Raw genomic sequence first — 19,520 nt, 5'->3', positions numbered from 1 at the left:
ATTCCACTTATGTTCTAAATTCTTCTTGCTATCAACAAGAAATACCACTATGGAATATAGGTACTGTCATGTAAGTGTAAAAGGCTTTGCAATATGTTTGGTTGTCAACTTCACACAATATTCTTTCTGCACATTTCTGTAGAATAAATACTTTTTTAACCTTAATTACATTGACCTAGAGGATTATAAGACATTACTGAATGAAAGTATGCTAGTAATCCTGTCTCCAGATCCACATAATGAGAGAGATTTATAATTGCAATGAAGCAAGAATAAGTGTGCTTTTTGGTTAAGTCAATCACATCCTAGTGCCACTTCAGTTTATGATCCATTTGGATGCCTAAGAACTTCACACATGGAGCCTCATCCAGTGTGTGGCAATTGATCCTTACTTCTGTTACCTGTAAATCATTATTATTTGTTTGGAATTGCACAATATGAGTCTTTGTAAGATTAAAGATTACATAATTTGGTGTGAACCAGTTGTATGTCTGTCCCATTATTCTGGGATCACTGTGCTAGGGCCTATATCAGGATACTTGTGTGATCAGGAAATATCACAGATTTTGAAAAACCATACAATGTTTGGGGTAAATCATTTATGTGGGTCAGTGGCAGTTGGGGACAGTGAGACACGAATGTTGAGAGTACATGAGACATGTCTCACTGTCCCCATTGCTTGTTCTTTGTTTCTGAAAACATTTCCTTGCTTTATAATACTGTGAATTTAGTATTTTTAGAATCCAAAATTTACTTGTAGGTTATAAAATGCCCAGGAGAAAGGAGACAAATAAGGAAATTGGAAGTGTTTCACAATCTTCAGTGAAGGAAACCATTATCTTGGTGAATGAAAATAAAATGAACATCAGGAGTGCATCTAAACAGTTTGGCTTATCATTTCAAGCTGTTAGGTAGTACATCAAGAAACATCTTAAGGACACTGCATCAGAAATGTGCCTCAATTTTTCAGTTAATTGAATTTTCCCACAAAATTTGGAACATAGCTTGTGTGAATTTTTAATTGTATGCTCTAAAATGTTATGGACTTGCTATGAAAGACTACTGTAGTCTAGCTTATGACTTCAGTATTAAAAATAACATTATGTCCCCAAAACATGAACTGAATGTGAGAAAGCATCCAAGGACTGAATGAAAGTGTTTCAACATAGATTTCCCCAATTGTCTCTTCGGATACCAGATGGATGCAGCTTGTCTAGAGCTATAGGTTTTAATAAATTCAGTGTGTGAATCTCCTGTGTAAAACTAGAAGTTATCAAACATCAACTAAATTTTGCTGGCGGATCACACATTTTCATTCGAGATTTAAATGGAACAACAACAGTGTGTAAGTCACAGAATATTCTGGGATTAAGAGGTATGAGAAAAGTTAGCAAAGCTACCAGTGCAGAGTGTGGAACATTGGTTATGACATTGCATTATAAATGGTTTTGGTAACAGTCCACCACCCCTCCCCTCCTCCATCCCCTTCCCTCTCCCCCTGTGATATATTTTCACATGTGAATTTCAAAGAGCATATGACATTAGATGCATCTGCTGGCACATTAGGTCTTGCCACTAAGGGTGGATGAATGAACACAGAATGTTTTGTGGAAATCATTCAGCACTTCATCAAATTTTCTGCCAGCTCCAAAGCAAATCCATCTTTCTTACTCATAGATAATCATGAGAGCCATCTCTCAATAGAGGCCACCGATCTGTACAATGAGAAAGGAATAATGATTTTGAAGATTCCACCTCCCTGCACTGATAAATTGCAGCCTCTTGATGTCAGTGTTTTGAAACCATTCTGCTGCAGGCATGTGCTTATGTCAGATCCAGGTGAAACATTTTCAGTTTACAATGTGCTCATTGTGTGGAAGTAGCACACCCACAAAGAGTGACTCTAGTTTATATTATTGCCAAATTTAAGAAGACAGGCATTTTTTCATTGGATCACCATGTGTTCAATGAAGATAGTTTTCTCCCATCCTCTCTTTTGATAGGCCTCTACAGGGGAACCTGAAAATTGACATAGCACTTCACAAAGTCCCTACACTTGCAACTGATGTGTGACACTCATCACATTTTGATAGTAAAACACTATCTGCAGTGACCAGTTCTTTGCAACCATAAGGAGGATTTAAAACTATTCCGTACTCTCTCCAGAGGATATACAGGGTTTCCCAAAGGGTAAACCAAGAAAAAATTACTCTCAATGGCAACTTAAAGGAAAAACAATGGTTCCAATGGGCACACTAGAAAGGAATGAACTGCAAATGAAATGAAAACCAAAAGGTATTAAGAGACCTAAATCAAAACAAGCATTATTTCTAGATGATGATAGTGATTATAACAAAACTGAATTAATTTTGCAAAATTCTTCAGATACTGAGAATTGTGTTTTATCACATCTGTTCCTAGAGCCAGAACTTGTTAACTCTGAAGACAGAGCACTCACAAAGTCAAGTGGTTTTGTTTTAGTAGAGTTTGAGATAAAAAAGAAATTATGCTTTGTAGGTAAAATGCTTAGAGTTGTTGATGAGTCATCTGAGTGTGAAGTGATATTTCTTAGGAAAAGTTTTGAAACAAGACAATAAATTTGTGATGCCTCCACTTACTGATATTTCTTACATTGACAAAAAATGTATGTAATTGTTGTTGCTGACCCCTTCCACAAGACATGGCAAGACAAAACAACAATAGTCTGCTCTTTCATTTAAGATAAATTTTGATTCTTATGATGTTCGCTAGGATTTGAGACACTGGCTCACGGTTCCCGCAAGTAAAAATTCATGGGTACAGTGAAACATTTTCATTTTCAATTTTTTTAAATCAAGAAAGGTACTATAAAATATAATTGTACCACTCACTTATACTTAAGCATATCATAGGTTGTTATCATAGGATATTATGCTAATAAATTGTTTTAGAAAGTGTAACTTGATTCTCAATTTTAGTGTCTCACTGTTCCTATTCCTCCCCTATAGACTTTACAGCATGTGCTGAACCAGAATCTAACCTGGGTTATAGAAATCAAAAGGCTTCTTAATCACTTTCAGTGCAGTTTCATGTCATTTGTCTAATTCTATCCAGACTATAGTTGAGGCAACTATACAATAGGTCTTCCTTAACAGGTGACACTTATTAGGTATTGGTCTCAATGTGGAGAGAGTGCACATACTGCTTGGAAGCATACTACCTTTTGTGAATTTCATAAATGATTATTTTGTGAACAGCTCCCCATTTTCATAAGGTGTTACCTGTTTAAATATCTTTTCAGGCACCATATTGGTCATGTTATATGTGACCATTTGCAGTGAAGCAATGCATGCACACTCGAAAGCCACTTGCATTAGCAGTGTGTTGTAATCTGTGAGAGTGCATTGTGAAAGAGCAGTACTGTGAACTTCCAAGAGTGCACATTATAGGTGAGTGTCTGTTTAAATACTGCCACCCTACGCTTGTGCTCAGTTATCATGTTATTACTTCTTGCATACATTTGCCTTATCTTATTGTGTTCAGTGTATGGTATGGTGATTGGCGTACATGCCCCAGTCCAAGTTGTATTAACATTCTTGGTTGTGTTGTGTGCCCAAGTTACAACACAAGTGATGATGAATGTGGGATTGTTCTCTGTGTGGTTTTCAGCTCTGGTTGGTTCTCCGTTGCATCTATAATGTCTGATGCTACTACTGCTGAGTTTTTATGCCTGCTGGTTGATCAGCAAGGGGTTTTTGTGGCTTTGCAGCACCTTAGTCAACAGCAGAAGGCGTTCACCACAGCACAACACATTCAAACCCAGGTTTTGCAAATGCTTGCCTCTATTTTGGCTAGTTCAGGTCCATCTCAACCTACATCACCTGCCACATCACCCCTAGCACCATCTGTTTTGCTTGTCACTACCCTAGGTCATTTATCCCCCACTGTTTCCAGCTTACAATGAGTCTGTCAAAGAATGAGAAGTCTAAGAAAAACAATTGTGGCAACATTTTCATGCATTTGGATTGGCTGATGCTAACTTATGCCATGTTTTATTTTTGTCTTAGTTATCAGCTCACATGTATCAACTCCTTTTCCATCTGGTCCCCCTGCAGGATTTGTCTTCTTTCTCTTTTGATAAAAATGTGTGCCATCTTCTTTTGAAATACTGCTGTAAATGGATGCATGTCATTGCCACTTGAGTTGAGTTCTGTCAGTGTTGCAAGAAACTGGAACATTCCTATATGACTTTGTTTGCTGAGCTTCACAGTTTAAGCTGCTCTGTCACTTTGTCACTGATGTACATAAGGAGTCATATCTGACCAAATGGTTCATGATGCAATCATTTGGTTGGCCCCCGATTGTGAGGTTTGTGAGTGGCCCTTCAATGTGAAAATTTTTTCCTCTCTGACTATTGCAAAATCATTTGTGGTTTTGAGGTGTGCAGGTACCCAGGCTGAACTATGGTGTGAGGTTGCAGAAATTGAACCTTCTTCCCCCCCTCACCCCCCCCCCCCCCCCCACACCGCCACCTTCCCAACCCCACCCTGCTGTTTGTCAGACGTAAATCTGCGGTGTAATTGCTGCCTTTTCTGGTGGTGAAGAATGCATGCACTGAAAATTTGTGTGGTTTGGATGCCTTTAACCTTTTCGGGTTTACTATTTCTGATGAAGTTAATCTCATCTCTGATCAAGTGCTTTCTACACAACTCAACTCTATGCTCTGAATTTTTCACCCTGCTTTCTGTGGGTTTGACTTGTGCCAATAGTTTCAAAGCCCACATCGCTATGAAATATTCAGCGGGCAAACCCCATTTCTTTTGGTGCTTTGTGTCCAAGTCAAGACAGAGCTTGACTGCCCCATGGCCTCTGGGTTTGTCCTATCAATTGCATCTAGCAAATGGACTACCCCCTTGCTCATTGTCAAGAAGCCACTGGAACCTTTGCGGTGATTTCAAAGTTTCTGTCAATGCTCAGTCTATCATTGACATGTATGCCTTTCCAGGCCCTGATGAACTTTTGCCTAAGCTTGCTGGTGGTTAGTTTTTCTCCAAGATCGACCTGTCCGATGCATTTTTGCACTTCCCATTGATGCCGACTCTCAACGGCTCGTGCTGTTACAGGCCACTGGGTTAAAATGCAATTTGGAAAAGTGATGCTTCTTTCAGTCATCTATTGTTTATCTTAGATTTGAAGTCTCTAGTGCTGGTATCAAACCCCTTTGTCAGAATGTCTCTGCTGTTGTGGCTCTTCCACATCCTACATTGGTCAAGGAACTCAATGTCTTTTTAGGTAAGATTGCTTATTATCATCAGTTTTTGCCTGGGGCTTCATTGGTTGTATAACAATTACATGCCTTGCTGCATAAGGGGACATCTTTCCACTGGTTGCTGACTTGCGAAATGGCGTTTTCCAAGCTGAAGTCTATGTTACAATCTGCATCTTGCCTCATAACCTATCGACCGGGTCCACATTTAGTGTTAGCAACAAATGCATCCCAGCATGGGCTAAGGGCAGTGTTAGCTCATAAATATTCACATGGCCCAAGTGGCCTATTGCATACACATCAAAGATGTTTAATTCAGCTTGGACTAGGCATTCACAAATAAAAAAAGGAGCCCTCACCATTGTTTAGGTCTTAAAGAAGTTTCATGTTTCCCTAAGGGGTGTAAAATTCCATCTCATCACAGATCATAAGCCATTAGTTTTGCTATTTAACACCTCAGCATTGTTGCCAGACAAAGCCTCCAATGTTGGGCACAGTTGCTCTCTCAGTACAACTATGAGATTCCCTTCCAACCAACAGCTAAACATATGATGCTGACATACTTTCCTACCTTCCAGCTGGTCCAGACCTAGTTTTTGATTGGGAGGAGTTACTCTGTTTCCATGTTGATGAATGCAGTCAACAAACTGTTGATGGTTTTCCAATCACCAGTGCTCGGGTCACACAGGCTACTGCTACTGATCTGATTTTGCAGAAAGTCATACATTGCGTACAACATGGCTGCCCTGAGGCACCTCCATTATGGGAATCCGACCCCCTCTGTAACTACTATGTGTTTCAGCATCATTTCTTTATCATTGATGGAGTTCTACTGCTTGTTACAGACTATTCGGCTCCTTGCATAGTGGTTCCCTCAGCTCTCCATTTGGAGATCCTGCAATTGCTTCACGCTGATCACTGGGGAGTCTCATGCACCAAAGTGTTAGCCCACCATCATGTTTTTGCGCCTGGTTTTGACAGCGACATCACTCATTTTGTTACACACATTCTCAATATGCGTAGCAGCAAGCTGCCCTGCAGACAATATTGCCTCTGTTGCCGCAACCTTTACAGGCCTGGGACCACCTCCACATTGATTCTGCTTGTCCTTTCCTTAATGTACACCGGCTAATGATGATTGATGCCTTCTCTCAGTTCCCTATGTTGTTTGTTGCCCATCAGCTTCAGCCTCTGCCACTGTCACAGCCCTGTCGAAAATTTTCTCCTCAGAAGGACTTCTGGCAACATTGGTCTCTGGTAACAGCTGTCAGTTTGTGTCTCATGAGTTTCCCTTTTCTGCAGTGCCATGGTATTCACCACATTTTGGCTTGCCCTTCCAGCCACAGCCCAATGGTGAGGCTGAAAGGTTGGTTAGAACATTCAAAATGCAAATGAAAAAAGTATGTGACTTGGTCCCCGATGTTGCCTTGGATCAATTTCTGTCTTCCTATCAGTTCATGCCAATCGGCAACAACAGCCCTGCCGAACTGCTCCATGGGCGTCAACCCCAGATGTTCCTGCATCTCCTGCCACACAGCCAAGGATGTCAACACATGCAGCCATCATCCCTTTTCCAGTCTTGGATGGTTGTCTAGGAATGCAGATTTGGTCATTGCCCTAAATGGATTCCTGCTGTCATCTCCTGATGTGGTGTCCACTGTCTCTGCAATGTCTGTATGGAGGAAGGCCTCTGTGCCCATCATTATGACCAGTTGCACCTGTGCGTGGACGACAGGACAACCCAGGCCAGGACATCAACATCACCACACCAGTCTGCCTTGCTTGATGGATCACCTGATGCAGCTGGGCCCTGCCACAACATGCAAGGGGTCCCCCATCACAAGTGAATGAATCTGGTGTAGCTCCTCCTGTACCACTACCACTACCGGTGCAGCCACCCTCCACTCTGGAGCCATCTCCTCTACCTCAGCCACCAACTGCAATGGAGCCACCACCACCAGGTCCTAGACCTGATGTCGACATGATGGAGCTCATGCTGATATCATCCTTCCTACAGTACGGGTTGCCACAAAAGGCAGACTGTGATGCTGCTAACACTCCTAGTAGTTTCAACCATACACCCCAGTATCAGCAAGTCACCACAGTCAGAGCCTTGCAGAGAAGACACCATGGACATCTCACAAATCCAATCTGTTCCCCAAGGGAAGAGGAATGAGGTAATGTGTGCACACTTGAAAGCATGCCGCGAAAGAGCAATACTGTGTACTTCCAATAAAGCCTGCCATGGGCAAGTGCCTATTTAAACCCTGCCATACTATGCTTGTGCTCAGTTATCATGTTATTACTGCTTGCAAACATTTGCCTTTTCTTATTGTGTTCAGTGTATATTATAGTGGTTGGCGTGAATGTCGCAGTGTAATTAAGTCATATTAACATTCTTGATTGTGTTTTGCATCCAAGTTACAATGTGCAGTAGCTCACTGGTTTCCCCCAAAGGTCCATTTTGAGTGAGATATTATTTGCATCACTGATTAACTGAAAAGTGCCTGTGATGGGAAACTAGGCACAAAACTCATTGTTCATGGCAAAATTCATTATTTCAGTTCCATCACTTATCCTGCAAATTAGCACCCATAATTCCTCATTAACTGGGTGAGCTGCAGTAATTCTCTTTAGTGCCAACAGTTTGTGTCAATTTCAATTAATTTATGTAGATCTCTGCATCTTAAAATCACAGAAATTGGTGAATATGAGGGGATTAGGCAGTGCTAGCCCTATTCCCAGAACCTGAGCCAAATGGTTGAGCTGCCACTTAGTATCAAGTGACAGTTCTTCATGACAAACATACAATTTATTACATGTTTATTATATGACTTTGCAGTCATGTATAATCTCAAGGGCACTAGAGCAGACGAGATATATGTAATTCCCCGTCTACTCTGATGCTCTACATGCTATCTTAGTTATGTAGTACACATACCTAACAGCTAAACAAATCTAGATATCCAGTAATCTTTTCTCCCCTGCAGAGGTAATGGAGTGCAGTGTCATTCTACAAGGCTTCAGGGAATATGGGAACTGGGTGAAACTGAGCCATAAAGAACAAATTAAAGATGTCAGCATGTGAAATGCTATGGCAGAATACACTGCTGCTCCATTTCCTTGCACCCAACTGTTGAAACACAGGATGGAAGGCTGCCAGCTAAGGTGAAGGGGCAACATCTGTGCTTAGGTCATAGTGTTATGAGGATGAACCAATGGAATGAATAATTTTAATCCATCTCTGGATAACAAACTACATTACATGTCATAATTTCCTCTTGTAATGAGTGTACTATTGAATGTATGGTGCCTAGACCATGCATATTTTGTACATCATAGTTCCCACTTTTAATTCATATTCTGACTTATGCATTGCTGAAGACACTACCTTATGATGAGGTGTATGGAACATGATTTATGCATGTGTGTGTGTGTGTGTGTGTGTGTGTGTGTGTGTGATATTTTTGATGAAAGCCTTATTGGCTGAAAGCTTTATGTATTTGTGACAGTATTTTTTGTTGTGCATATGTGCAACTCAGCATCTCTGCTATATGGTGAGTAGCAACTTTCCTTTTCATCATAGTGTTATGTTCGATCATGGATTTTCCATTGTTTGATTTATGAATGGTTAGATTACTTTCAACTAGTTTTTCCTTTTTGAGTTTCAGCTTTTATTCAAATCGTAAATACATACCATCATGTTCCGTGCTGGTTACTTCTCCATCATAATTTGGTGTAACAGAATAAACAGTTGTGGATCCATTAGTTTCAAACTCATGGAGCTCAGCTGCAGTATCTCCTGTTCTATTAAAATGGACTACAGCCTCAAATATTGCTGGAACAGAGAGGATATCAGTTAATTATAATCAGTTAATCATAATCAGTCTAAATTATATGTAGACTGACAATATCAAAATTTCTACATCTATTAACACCATAAAATATAGTATTAGCAATTGTATTACACGTATTACATGCTGTGAGTGTGCTCTACAGTTTGCAAGCTAACTGCAGTAGTACCTTGTTTACTGTGCAACAATTATGAGTTGTAGGTGCATCATATCACATGGAGAATCATATCACTGCTGACTCTCTTAATTATGAGCACCTATTGGTAAAGAGAGTAACATTAGGCAGTTGTGCAAGCAGCATCTAAATTAGCTGGAAGGGGCTCAGTTAAGGGCTGCTAGATCTTCTTGGGTATATGAAGCCATGTTGTCTGCATTGCATCACACTGTTGAAAGTGGTGTTGTAGAGAGTTCATTCAGTGAAAATGAGAAACGAGATAATTATCCACATAGTCTATTATGTTAAAATGTGGTGAATTTAGAGGCTAGATAAAGACTTTCTTTTTTTGAATGTGCATTTCCAACCATCTACAGACACTTCTAGCTGGATGTGGTACACATTACCATGCCGAATGATCCTATCCTCCCTAGAGAACACACTCACCAATTACAATGCATACTACATGGGTTAATAGCCTGGAAGAATCCCAAGAAAATGTTACTCACCAACTTCCATCGTTCCAGCAATCACTGAAGGGTATTTGTTCACCATTGTCTTTCGATAAGGACACCAATGTCCACCAGTTAAATAAATCAGAAAATAAAGCTTATTGAAAAAGTAGCTAATTATCACTCAGCCCCAGCACAGGTTTATTTATATCGGCCAGATATTAATCTTTTTGTTATTCTAAAATCATTAGAACATGTGCTTACACCATTTGATTTTCTTTGGAGCTCAGTACACTGCAGGATTCACTGAACTTTTCCGTTAGTTGTCAGTTGCCAATGCCTATGGAGCTCCACAGTTTCAATAACAGTTCACAATATATATAAATGACCTAGTAGATAGTGTTGTAAGTTCCATGCGGCTTTTCACGGGTGATAATGTAGTATACAGAGAAGTTGCAGCATTAGAAAATTGTAGCGAAATGCAGGAAGATCTGCAGCGGATAAGCACTTGGTGCAGGGAGTGGCAACTGACCCTTAACATGCATAAATGTAATGTATTGTGAATACATAGAAAGAAGGATCCTTTATTGTACGATTATATGATAGCAGAACAAACACTGGTAGCAGTTACTTCTGTAAAATATCTGGGAGTATGCGTGCGGAACAATTTGAAGTGGAATGATCACATAAAATTAATTGTTGGTAAGGCGGGTACCAGGTTGAGATTCATTGGGAGAGTCCTTAGAAAATGTAGTCCATCAACAAAGGAGGTGGCTTACAAAACACTCATTCGACCTATACTTGAGTATTGCTCATCAGTGTGGGATCCGTACCAAATCGGGTTGACGGAGGAGATAGGGAAGATCCAAAGAAGAGCGGTGCGTTTCGTCACAGGGTTATTTGGTAACCGTGATAGCGTTACGGAGATGTTTAGCAAACTCAAGTGGCAGACTCTGCAAGAAAGGCACTCTGCATCACGATGTAGCTTGCTCCCCAGGTTTTGAGAGGGTGCGTTTCTGGATGAGGTATTGAATATATTGCTTCCCTCTACTTATACCTCTCGAGGAGATCACGAATGTAAAATTAGAGAGATTTGAGTGCACACAGAGGCTTTCAGACAGTCATTCTTCCCGCAAACCATACGCGACTGGAACAGAAAAGAGGGGTAATGACAGTGGCACATAAAGTGCCCTCCGCCACACACCATTGGGTGGCTTGCAGAGTATAAATGTAGATGTAGATGTAGATGTAGAAAGACATAATTACCATTTGTCCACTAATAATATGATTTTACCAGAGAGGGATGGTAATTGTTCACTACAGCTTTTCCTATTTTAGAAATGTTGCCTCCCCTCACATGGCTCGAAAGCCAATTATTCATTATTGCAACTTGGACACACAATTTCTATTTAACTATGCAATTAGTGATGGAATTGGTGTTGTGGCATAACCACAAGCACTGCAACGAAGAGGAAGAATGCAAGAACTGAGAAGGTGGTGAGGAAACATTGGCCAATAGCCCGCTGACGAGGATCGCGCTGTGCCAGGAGCGACCTCTGCAAGAAGTGAATAGAAGCGCCACTCTTGCCAGCCTCAGCCAGACATTAGAGGACTATTAGCATGGCCTGGCAGAGAGTGCTACAATGTCAGATTTTTAGTGATCCATATCCATTGCTTGTTTGAACCTTGTGCAAGCCAGGACTCGGATTTATGTTGCATGTCACCCATTGCTTGCGACACCTTTGTACATTAAAATTAAGTATTGTAAGTCTGCTTTATAGAAATAAAACTACTAATGTTATTTGCTTGAATTCTTGTATATCATTTTGAGAATGCAGCATCCCTTAGGCACCCTATACGAGATGAGTGGGCAAGACCCAACACCTGGGACGAGAATCCTCCGAACCCAGTGCCCGACGGCCACGAAGTTTTCATTTATGCTGTGCTGGTGCCTTAGTTCTCTCTTGTCTTTACTTTGTAGGGGCGCTTATTGCATTAACAGTTTCTTGTTTTTGCTAATTTGTGTTTTTAGGTGGGCATTGCAGAAAATTTCTTTTTACATTTTTTATCTATTTGTTACATTTGTGTCTTCCAACATGGCCACCCTACCTGTGCCAACCCCTGCTCAGGTTCCACAGCTGCACACATTAGATGCTACACAGCTAATGCAGATGTTTCAGTTTCACATGCAGCAGATCTCAGCACTACTCAACACGGTGCAGCAGCTACTGGCCAACACTGCGCCCCATAGAGCCAGCACCACCTACTACAGCTGATACACCACCTTTTTGACAGTTTTGTGACCAGGAAGAGGACTGGATCAAGTGGTTAGCACAGTTTGAATCACATCTCATCACTCACAATGTACCAGGTACTGCGAAACTTCCCTATCTATTATCAATGGTAGGAAGTGCAGTGTTAGATTAATTCAAAAACTCTTTCCTAATGCCTCTCTGAGTGAACTTGCATATGACAGTGTTATCTCTTCACTAACCAACTATTATGACCAACAAGTGAGTGTGGTAGCAGCTAGGTATCAAATCTTTCATTGCATTAGAACAAACTTATCGCGAGTGGGTAACAGATTTGTAGGGTATGACAAGGAAATGCAAATTCAAATGTGCTTGCAGTGCTTTATATTCAGATGTTATGTTGCATGATGCAATGGTGCACAATGTGCCTGATATCAAACTCAGAGAACAAATCTTGAAACAGTCCAATTCATAATTTCAGCAAGTATCGCAAATACTACGAGGTGCATTCAAGTTCTAAGGCCTCCGATTTTTTTTCTAATTAACTACTCACCCGAAATCGATGAAACTGGCGTTACTTCTCGACGTAATCGCCCTGCATAAGTACACGTTTTTCACAATGCTGATGCCATGATTCCATGGCAGCGGCGAAGGCTTCTTTAGGAGTCTGTTTTGACCACTGGAAAATCGCTGAGACAATAGCAGCACGGCTGGTGAATGTGCGGCCACGGAGAGTGTCTTTCATTGTTGGAAAAAGCCAAAAGTCACTAGGAGCCAGATCAGGTGAGTAGGGAGCATGAGGAATCACTTCAAAGTCGTTATCACAAAGAAACTGTTGCGTAACGTTAGCTCGATGTGCGGGTGCGTTGTCTTGGTGAAACAGCACACATGCAGCCCTTCCCGGACGTTTTTGTTGCAGTGCAGGAAGGAATTTGTTCTTCAAAACATTTTCGTAGGATGCACCTGTTACCGTAGTGCCCTTTGGAACGCAATGGGTACAGATTATGCCCTCGCTGTCCCAGAACATGGACACCATCATTTTTTCAGCACTGGCGATTATCCGAAATTTTTTTGGTGGCAGTGAATCTGTGTGCTTCCATTGAGCTGACTGGCGCTTTGTTTCTGGATTGAAAAATGGCATCCACGTCTCATCCATTGTCACAACCGATGAAAAGAAAGTCCCATTCATGCTGTCGTTGCGTGTAAACATTGCTTGGCAACATGCCACACGGGCAGCCATGTGGTCGTCCGTCAGCATTCGTGGCACCCACCTGGATGACACTTTTCGCATTTTCAGGTCGTCATGCAGGATTGTGTGCACAGAACCCACAGAAATGCCAACTCTGGAAGCGATCTATTCAACAGTCATTCGGCGATCCCCCAAAACAATTCTCTCCACTTTCTCGATCATGTCGTCAGACCAGCTTGTGCGAGCCCGAGTTTGTTTCGGTTTGTTGTCACGCAATGTTCTGCCTTCATTAAACTGTCGCACCCACGAACGCACTTTCGACACATCCATAACTCCATCACCACATGTCTCCTCCAACTGTCGATGAATTTCAATTGGTTTCACACCATGCAAATTCAGAAAACGAATGATTGCACGCTGTTCAAGTAAGGAAAACGTCGGCATTTTAAGTATTTAAAACAGTTCTCATTCTCGTCGCTGGCGGTAAAATTCCATCTGCCGTACGGTGCTGCCATCTCTGGGACGTATTGACAATGAACGCGGCCACATTTTAAAACAATGCGCATGTTTCTGTCTCTTTCCAGTCCGGAGAAAAAAAATCGGAAGCCTTAGAACTTGAATGTACCTCGTAGATCAGTACGATTCCGGTGCCTTGTCAGCTCATACATCTGAGCAGCAAGCTATTTGCCGGGTTGCGACCCCTTGCTTGCGACCGCCCCATTCTGCCCTTGTGGCATGCACTAGTCACGCCGATTAAACAACCTTTCATGCCACGTAAGCAGTTTGCTAAACTGGCAGTCACACAGGCGAACAGAATTAAGTCTTGCCCTCGCTGTTGTACATGGCAAGAATGCCAAGACTGCCCCTCCTGACAAGCTTAGTGTTATGCTTGTGGTAGGAAAGGACATGTACAGTCTGTATGTTCACAATGGAACAAACATAAGAATTCAGACCACTCACAAAAATCTAGTCACAAGGCACATGCTGTTAATGCAGTATATTCCAAGTCTGCAAAGGCAGGTGTGCAGTTTCTTCAGTGATATGCCAGTCAAACAAACATTTTGTTCATTTGCTTCTTTGTGGAAAATTTCAGTTGAACATGGGTACCTCTTCCACATTGCTCAATCATCACACATATAAACAGTTAGGCTCTCCACACCTGTCTCAAACTAGCATGCAACTAATGGCTTATAAAGGACAAGACATTCCCGTTCTCAGAACATGTACTTTGCCTGCTATGCGTCACTTGCATATGTGAACAGTGATGTTTACAGTTCTCCAATCATGCAAGTGTGACAACATATTTGGTCTTGATTCTTTGGATTTGTTTGGCTTTAACATTCAGGACAATGTGTTGTCAGTGTCTGCATTCAATGCAAAAGACAGTGTAGCTGGCTTGCTAAAGAATTCTGAGAACTCTTTTCAGAAGCCTTAGGCAAAGCCAACAATTTTGTTGGACATATTACTCTGAAAGACAATGCCCAGCCCAAATTTTGCTGGGCCAGAACTGTTCCCATTGCTTTACGGAACAAAGTCGATGCTAAACTTTTTAAGAATTGCAAGGTAACAGAGTTATTACACCCACATCAGCTAGTCAATGGGCAAGTCCACTGGTTTTGCTCCCCAGACCTCTGAGTCCACAGTCAACAAACAAGCTGTCATTGATACTTATCCATTGCCAAGCCCAGAGGATCTCATGGACAAATTAGGTGCTGGTCACTACTTTTCAAAAATTGATTTGCGCAATGCGTATCTTCAAATACCGCTCGATGAAGAATCTCAAAAAGTGTGCGTAGTAAATACTCATTTGGGCTTGTTTAAATATTTGTGTTTGCCTTTTGGCAGCATTCCCGTTCCCACCATTTTCCAATGGTATTTGTAACAGCTGACTGCACAAGTGCCAAACTGTTCAAATTATTTGGACGATATTGTAGTAGCAGGTCGTCTACCTGAAAAACATCTTGCAAATTTATGTGATTTGTTTCATGTGTTATCTAAGGCAGGACTTAAGTGTAGACTGGGCAAGTGTGATTTTTTAAAACCTGAGTTGCAGTATCTTGGTCATGTCATAAACAGTCAAGGTGTACATCCTCTGCAATCGCATTTGTTAGCCATAAGTGATTTGCCAGTTCCTTGCAATGTCATGGAATTGCAGTCAGTTATAGGGAAAATGAACTATTATCTTTGGTTCATAGTGAATGGCCGGCCAGAGTGGCCGAGTGGTTCTAGGCGCTACAGTCTGGAACCGCACGACCGCTATGGGCGCAGGTTCGAATCCTGCCTCAGACGTGGATGTGTGTGATGTCCTTAGGTTAGTTAGGTTTAAGTAATTCTAAGTTCTAGGGGACTGATGACCTTAGAAGTTAAGTCCCATAGTGCTCAGAGCCATTTGAACCACTTTTCATACTGAATGCTGCACAAATTGCAGTTCCATTGCATCACAATAAGGTCCCATTTGTTTGGACAGATGAATGCCAAGTAGCTTTTCAGAAACGCAAAGACGCATTGCTCAGTGATTGATGCTTAGTTCACTTTGATCCTGACAAAGCAGTTGGATTGCAAGTTGATGCTTCCTCTTCCAGAATCGATACAGTGCTTTTGCACAGAATTGGTGATAAAGACAGGCCTATTGCTTTTGCATCAAGTGTGTTGTCCAAAGCTCAGTGTAACTATTCACAAATTTCCAGAATGAGATTTTCACTCTGCAGTGGAGTGTGCGCTGATATGAAACTTCCTGGCAGATTAAAACTGTGTGCCCGACCGAGACTCGAACTGAGAAAGAGGCTTTGGCTATTGTGTATGGTGTCACCAAATTTCACCATTATTTGTATGGAAGAAAATTCTACTTAGTAATGGCTCACAATCCCTTGCATTCCTTGTTTCATTTGACAAAACTGGTTCCTGGGTTCCTGTATGAACTGCCCAAAAATTGCAAAGATGGGCTTTGTTGTTGTCTCAATACCAGTATGAGATTGTGTATCGTCCAACAGTTCAACATGGTAATGTGCTTTCACATCTTCCGATTGGCCCTGATACAGATTTTGATGCTTCTGCTGCATCTTGTTGTCACATCAATGCTCAGGATTCTGAATTGCTTCACTCTTTTCTGCTGGACTATAAGAACATTGCACAGGCCATGGAAACTGATCCCGATTTGAACATTTTGTTCGACTACATTCACAAATCTTGGCCTCACTCATTGAATTGAACTCTGTAGTGTGCCAATACTTTACATGTCAGCATAGAATCGCTGTACAGAAATGTGTAATTCTTGTTCAAAATGACAGTCACATGCATTGATCCCTAAGGCTTTACAGAAAGAGGTGTTACAGTTACTTCACCAAGGACACTGGGGGATTGTTTGTATGAAACAGTTAGCTCTTTGACACTGTACTTGGCAGGATATGGATGCCCAAATAGAACAGATAATGTCACAGTGTCACGCATGTGTGGCAAATCAGTCCGCTCCTCCAAAAAAATTCTCTGCTTGGCCTAAGCCGCAATCGCCGTGGTAATGTGTGCACATAGACTTTGCAGGACTACACTAGACAGCCATAATTTCACCACCACACCCACTCTTTTAATTTCTTTTTATTTCTCTCCTTTCTGCTACTACCCCCCCCCCCCCCCCCCACCTTCTCTCCTGCCCTCTGTCTAAACTGCAGGAATTCACTGTCTGCCACCCCCACCATACTATCGCTCCTCCTCCTAACCCCAGTCTCCTCCTTACCCAGTCGCCACTCCCATCATGCACTGGTACTGCTGCTCGCAGTGTGGTTTCAGTTGTCTGAGACTGCAGACGTGTGTGCAAGTTGTGTTAGCATGAGTGTGTGTGTACATGTGTGTATGGGTGTATATTGCTGACAAAGACCTTAATGGCCAAAAGCTATAATTGTGTGAATCTTTTTGTAGTGCTTATCGCGACTCAGCATCTCTGCTATATGGTGAGTAGCAACTTTCCTTCTCTAATATTGTTACATTCCATCCTGGATTTTCCATTGTTTGATTACATTAAAGCTAAGCATTGTCAATATGCTTTATGGAAATAAAACTACTAATATTATTTGCTTGAATTGTTGTATAGCAGTCCGAGAATGCAGCATCCCTTAGGCACTCTATACGAGATGAGTGGGCAAGACCCAATTGGAAACAGACAGCTAACCAGTGCATTGTGTGACTACACTGCCATTAGATAAAGCTTGACATAAAACATGAGCTGTGGCCCATAGATGTCACTTCTGTGCAATGGCCGTAATAATGTAACTTGACTACAGAATTAGTAATGCCTGCTGTGTAATTTTGTCTGAATGTGATAAGTCTGTTAGCACTAAATTGTTTTAGTGATACCTACAGCATACATCCCATTAAATATTCAAAGAAATTACACTGTATTTTCAGAGTTTGATGGAAATTAGGTGAATCTACTTGCTAAACAGTGAAACAGAAGTAACTGCAGCAGGCCAGGTGTAGATGTAGAGGATGAAGAGACACACAAATGCAAAAACCCAGTTGATTTCTATTTTCATAGTGAGGAAAAAGGCAAAGGTGCCATAGAAAAAGGTATGCAGGTACTGAAAAGCTGGTAAAAACTCTGAAATTTTTTCTTACTATTCATTCCTTTTTTCGTGCCACCCTTTCCTTTCTTGTGATGAAGAAGTTTCTCTTAATTTTGAAATGCTATGCTATTTAACATCATTTCATCAATGCTATTTTTAATGCTATTTCATCAAAAATTGACATTTAGCTGCTTGTTTTTCTGACTGTTAATCTTGTTCTAGTTTTTACTGTCACATCTTTTTTTTGTCCACAATATTTTGTAATATTTAATATTGAATTACACTGTATTTTAGAAATCAAGTTGTTGTAAAAATTCACGATATCGAGATGACATTACACTATGTCTTCCCACATGCTTTAGGCAACAATAATCCATAAGAAACTGATGCATATCTATTTCCACAGATCACAGATAGTTACAGAGTCTATTGAGTGCTTGTTCACTGTTTAATTATGTAGACACAGTGTGGATGTAATTTATTTATTTTTAAGAATTTGATTGCAGTACTTATCATTCTGAGTTATATGAAACATTTTTTTAAAATTATAAACATAAAGACACATACAAAATGAACCTATTGAATGAAGTTAGAATTTGATTTGTAAATTATTTAGATATGTAGATTGCATTTTACAGTTTTAAAGTTCTTCTAGTGTATAAAAATCTTTTGTTTCAGTAAGTTTTGTGTTTTATTTTTAAAGAAATTTAATAAAACATAATGTGTCTCTAAAGTTAATGTGTTAAATAGCTTTAACTGTAGATAGTCATAACTTCAGTGTGTTTTCTGGTTGACAGTAGAACCACCTTTAATGCTTGAGAAGTGTTATGCATTGACCGTCTCATTCTACACCTGTTATACTTTTGTTTTGTATACAGAAGGCAATTGTTTGGGGAGACATAGAACTGGTGGTTTGTTAGATGTTCAGTTTTTGAAATTCCAGACAAGCACCTGATGGCCTTCTTCAGCTGACCAAAAGTTTTTCTGAACTCTGTCGAATTAACCCACAAAACCATGCTATATCTTAGATGGCAGTGAAAGAAAACATAATAGGAACTAAATACAAGTTTTTGTGAAACACATGAATGTGGTTTACACGATAGGTAAATAGCGCATTACAGCTTTTTACATATTTGTTCTATAAGACTGTTCCCAATTAATTACAGTTCCAAATATATGCCAATATTGGATGAAGTGAAAATAATTTCACGGTATTTGCATTATTAATAGACAATTGGCTAGCTTCAAACCAGATATTGAATTTACTTGTGGTACAGTCCGTTTTGTAGTTTCAGTTGCTTCACATTTTTACCAGAATTAATGAAAGTTGCATCATCTGCATAAAGCACAGATTTGTTAGGGTGTAGCTCATTATAAATACTATGTATTATAAATAGCAATGGAGCAAACACCAATCCTTGGGGAACACCTTGGACAACTTTCAGGACCTGCAGTTCTTCATTGTTTAGTTCAAAATTTATTTCCTGTTACTGAAATAAGATTCAAAGAGGGAGAATCCCTACTGCCATAATACTACAGTTTACATTTTACGGTTTACCAAATCAGATGCCTTACTCAGATCAAATAGTGCAACTTCGGCAGATAATTTTATTCAAACAAGATTTGCAGAAAATAAATAATAGTTTCAACAGCTTCATCTTTTGACAGTTTGGATCTGAAAACATGCTGAGACTTACCGGTAATCAGAAAAGTACTATTTGACAAATGTGTATAGTATTAAGCTATTTTTGAAATCCTGTGGTCAAGAGAAACTGGACAGTGATTATTACTGCATGACGTGTCACCTCTTTTATCTAG

The 19,520-nt window shown here is 40.5% G+C and overlaps 1 protein-coding gene across 1 annotated transcript in view; it reads right to left on the bottom strand.

The window, feature by feature from the left end:
• Positions 1-19,520, bottom strand: part of LOC126191216 (uncharacterized) — a 169,440-nt gene that overhangs the window by 84,875 nt on the left and 65,045 nt on the right. Inside the window, exon 2 of the mRNA XM_049932018.1 lies at positions 8,943-9,083. Coding sequence (XP_049787975.1) covers positions 8,943-9,083 — 141 coding nt within the window. The remainder of the gene's footprint in view (positions 1-8,942; positions 9,084-19,520) is intronic.

The sequence above is a fragment of the Schistocerca cancellata genome, chromosome 6 (assembly GCF_023864275.1).
Source record: "Schistocerca cancellata isolate TAMUIC-IGC-003103 chromosome 6, iqSchCanc2.1, whole genome shotgun sequence".
NCBI lineage: Eukaryota > Metazoa > Arthropoda > Insecta > Orthoptera > Acrididae > Schistocerca > Schistocerca cancellata.
This window is presented reverse-complemented; position numbering and strand designations above follow the sequence as displayed.